The following is a 3,869-nucleotide window of genomic DNA, read 5'->3' as shown; positions in this document are numbered from 1 at the left end:
TGAGAACTCCTCCTCCACCTCTTTGAATTTCAAAAAGGTAGTAATTGGGACCCACTACCATTTAGGACTTTAGAATATTATACCTTTTTTTTTTTTTTTGATGGGTAAGTTGGGGTTAGGCAGGACCCCTACCAGATAACATAGATAATGAAAACAGATTACATCTAGGGGGGCTCAAAAGCCAACAAAGAGGGAACAAGCTCCCATTTACAGCTCAAACACCCAAAATAGGCAAGGTAGACAAGGAAAAAAAAAAAACTACAAGCGAGGGTATACAGTCCCATTAGAATCAGCTACAATGATGGCCAGCAAATCTATAGAGAGGTCAACCACGAGGATATCCACTCCCTCAATGCAGCAAGTGGGTTTAGAGAGAAAATTAGCAGCAGTGTTAGCTTCCCTCCACACATGGGATAACTTCCAGTTAGTCAGACATAAAAGAGCATCCCGAATATCAGCAAGAACCGGGATGGCCTACCAGGGACAGGTTCAATCATCATTGATGACATTCACAGCAGTTAGACAATCGGATTCAATCAAAGTATAAGTGAGACCCTTTTCCGCTGCAAGTCTAGCCCCCAGAAGGATAGCCTTCATTTTCCAGCACATGAATTTCTTCAGCAGGTAACCTGACAGAACAAGCAGCAACCTCCTTCCCCGACGAGTCACGAATAAGCCCACCCAACCCAGCATTATCACCATGGATGGCCGCATCGGTATTCAGCTTGAAAAACTGAATGGGGGGCTTATGCCAAGAACAATACTGAACATCTTTACTAGCTTGGAAACACCCTAAACCAAAGAATTCAGTGATTTTTATATTGCTTTGAGTCCTGGGATTTTCAAGCTGGAGAAAAGAGAGCCTCGAAGTGATAATGGAGAAGATAGAATGAAGGATTTGTTGCTTATGCCGAGGCTGAGTCCCATGATATTTCTTATTCCTTTCTTCCCAAATCTTATAGATAGCAGAGCAGAATCCAACTCTTATAATAGTCGCCACCTGACCAATCCCATCGATTTTGTTACGATCCAGTGTTCTTCAACTAAAACCGATTTTTGAGGCTCTCCCCTATGACCACACCTCGAAAGGATAGATTTCCAAATCCAGGCCGAGAAAGAGCATAGGAAAAAAAGATGATCAACAGACTCTACTCCAACATGACACAGTAAGCAGTTGACCTCCCTATTAACACCGAGGAACCCAAGCCTGTCCCTGGTGTAGAGCCGATTATTGAGAGCCTGCCAAGCAATGAGACTATGTCTCGGGATGTGCCCATTGGCCCAAATAGTCTTAGCCCAAGCCGGCCGAGAATACCGAGTTCTAATTTGGTCCCAAGCCGATTTGAGGGAGAACTTCCCATCAGGAGAAGCTTTCCAAATGACCTGGTCTTCAGAATCTTTCAGGAAAATCCCCGTACTGATAATGCCCCTGAGTTGGGACAAATTAGGAAAGCTGATTATCTGGTCCCAGCTCCCATCTTCATGCATTCCCGCAATGGTAGCCTGATTCATCTGATTGAAGAACACTCCTTCAGAAGTTTGCTTACATATAGGACCATTCGGATGCCAGGGTTGAGTCGAAAAATTGATCCCCTTCCCATGCCCAATGACATAACAAACTTGAGAACTAGCAAATTCCCTGTAGTTAAAAATACTTCTAACCCTCCAAGGAGGTTTCGAAGGCATAGGCCTTTCCCAGAAATTCTTCTTCTTGAGATATTTAAGTTTAAACCAGTTAACCCACAATGATTTCCTGTTATTAACGATGTGCCAAAGAAGCTTAACCTGAGCAACTTTATTAATGTCACCTAGCCTACGAATTCCAGCACCTCCCTCTTCTTTTGGACGGCAAATAAGATCCCAGGAGATCTAATGATATTTTTTCACCTGATCTTTGCCAGCCCAGAAAAAATTCCGAAAAATCTTTTCAATGTCTTGAAGAATAGTCGCAGGGATGTTATAGGTTCCAGACCAGTACACTTGGAAAGAAGAGAGCACTGACTTAATAAGTTCCAAACGGCCCGCTCTAGACAACATTTTATTACCCCACATAGCAAGTCGTTTCCGGATCTTACTCAGCAGCGGCTGACAGTCTTGGTTAGTCAATCTGGAGGTGATAAATGGGAGGCCCAAGTATCTGATGGGAAGGCGACCTTCATCAATATTGAGCTTGGAACAAATAACTTGCCTGAGATGGTCATGGATACCAGTAATAAAAACCTCACTTTTCAGAACATTAGCCTCCAACCCAGAAATATCTCTGAAAGACTTAAGGCAATCTAAGATCCCATCAACAGATTCTACATCTGGAGTAGAAAAATCATAACATCATCAGCGTACATAAGGTGGGAAATAGACAGATTCCCTTTGAAAAATGGGGTTTTAAATTTACCCAAGGCCAGAGCGCTGTTAAGTGAACAGGATAACATCTCCTTAACTAAGCAAAACAGAAGGGAGGAAAGAGGGTCCCCTTGTCGGAGCCCATTAGAGGAAGGAAAGAACCCCTTCGGAGAGGCATTGACTAGCACAGAAAAAAAAAACCAGAGGATATACATTGAAGAACCCAGTTACACCAACTCTGAGAGAACCCAACCTTAGTCATGAATTGAATGAGGGAATCATGAATAACGTCATCATAAGCCTTCCGAAGATCCAATTTGATACACATAGCTTTAACTCCATTGTCTCTATGGAAATTATGGCACAATTCATGGGTGAGAAGCACATTATCCTGAATAAGTCTGTCCTTGATGAAGGCAGGCTGATTAGGACTAATGGTACTATTCATGACTTTAGAGAGCCGGTTGGCCATCAATTTAGTAATAACCTTGTAAACAAAATTACACAAACAAATGGGTCTAAGCTGGTCCGGTTTACAGGCCCCATTACATTTAGGGATGAGAGAAAAAAAAGTAGTGTTCAGGACAGGAAGGATGTTACCTGAGCTGAAGCAATACTGAATGGCCTCAATCACATCAATACCAACCAAATACCAAAATGTTTTAAAAAAGGCCCCGTTGAAACCATTAGGCTCAGGAGCCCGGTTGCCATCACAATGGAAAACCACATCTTTGATTTCAGCAGAAGAGACAGGAGAAATGAGCATATCAGCATCTTCTTTAGATAAACAATGAGTAGGTTCAGGAATTACCCCATTCGAAGTCAGAGAGTGGTTCAGCAGAGCACAAAAGTGATTAACTAAAACCTCCTCAACCGATCTAGGGTCAGTACAAATCTCACCATTATGGTCCTCAATAACAGAAATAGCATTCTGATTTCTCCGCATAGAGATGGCGGAATGGAAAAAAGAAGTGTTAGAGTTCCCCAAATTCAGCCAGCTAACACGAGATTTCTGATGGTACAACTGCTCTTCATGCGTGGAAAGAACAATATTTTCCGCCTGAATAGTCTTCTCTTCACTTCGGAGGCCAACATTGCAAGGATCCCTGGCTATTCTATCCTGAGCATCACTGAGATTTTGACGAACCAACAGAGCTTTAATATCAATCCTATCAAAAAAATTCTTGTTCCAATCTCTTATAGCCAATTTGGCACCCTGGAGCTTTTTACAAATCCGAAAAATGGGGTTACCTTTGAGTCTAGCAGCCCAGCTTCTTTCCACAACTTCATAGAGGGAGGTATCAGACAACCACATATTATGGAACTTGAAAGGCTTACTACCTGATCCCTGAGTAGGAGAAAGGTTCACAATGATAGGAGCATGATCAGAGAGACCAGAGTTCTTATAATGAGCAAAAGAATGCGGGAAATCAGAGAGCCAATCAACATTTACAAGAGCACGATCAAGTCTTCTCAGTTTAATGTTATCCACCCTGGAACTATTATGCCAAGATAAAACTTGACCAACA

The 3,869-nt window shown here is 42.4% G+C and overlaps 1 protein-coding gene across 1 annotated transcript; it reads right to left on the bottom strand.

Moving 5' to 3' along the window:
• Positions 1 to 571: 571 nt before the first annotated feature.
• LOC143883275 (uncharacterized) lies at positions 572 to 3,655 on the bottom strand. Its single transcript, XM_077386620.1, has 5 exons — positions 2,578 to 3,655; positions 2,393 to 2,521; positions 1,888 to 2,306; positions 1,180 to 1,785; positions 572 to 1,000 (listed from the first exon to the last, which is right to left on the bottom strand). The coding sequence occupies exons 1-5, from the start codon at positions 3,653 to 3,655 to the stop codon at positions 572 to 574; spliced, it is 2,661 nt and encodes an 886-aa protein (XP_077242735.1).
• Between the last annotated feature and the right edge of the window lie 214 nt (positions 3,656 to 3,869).

Source organism: Tasmannia lanceolata, unplaced genomic scaffold (assembly GCF_043159265.1).
Source record: "Tasmannia lanceolata isolate RefF3 unplaced genomic scaffold, GAP_Taslan_0.1 ptg000008l, whole genome shotgun sequence".
Lineage (NCBI taxonomy): Eukaryota > Viridiplantae > Streptophyta > Magnoliopsida > Canellales > Winteraceae > Tasmannia > Tasmannia lanceolata.
The sequence above is the reverse complement of the archived record's forward strand: the minus strand, read 5'-3'. Positions and strand labels throughout refer to the sequence as shown.

Excerpts from the sequence above, each read along its gene's own strand:
- LOC143883275 (XM_077386620.1), bottom strand. The coding sequence starts at position 3,655 with ATGTGGTTGTCTGATACCTCCCTCTATGAAGTTGTGGAAAGAAGCTGG. Across the intron at positions 2,307-2,392 it reads TAACAGCGCTCTGGCCTTGG|ATGTAGAATCTGTTGATGGG; the intron begins GTAAATTTAAAA and ends TTTCTACTCCAG. Across the intron at positions 1,001-1,179 it reads TCCTCGGTGTTAATAGGGAG|GTGGCGACTATTATAAGAGT; the intron begins GTCAACTGCTTA and ends GGGATTGGTCAG.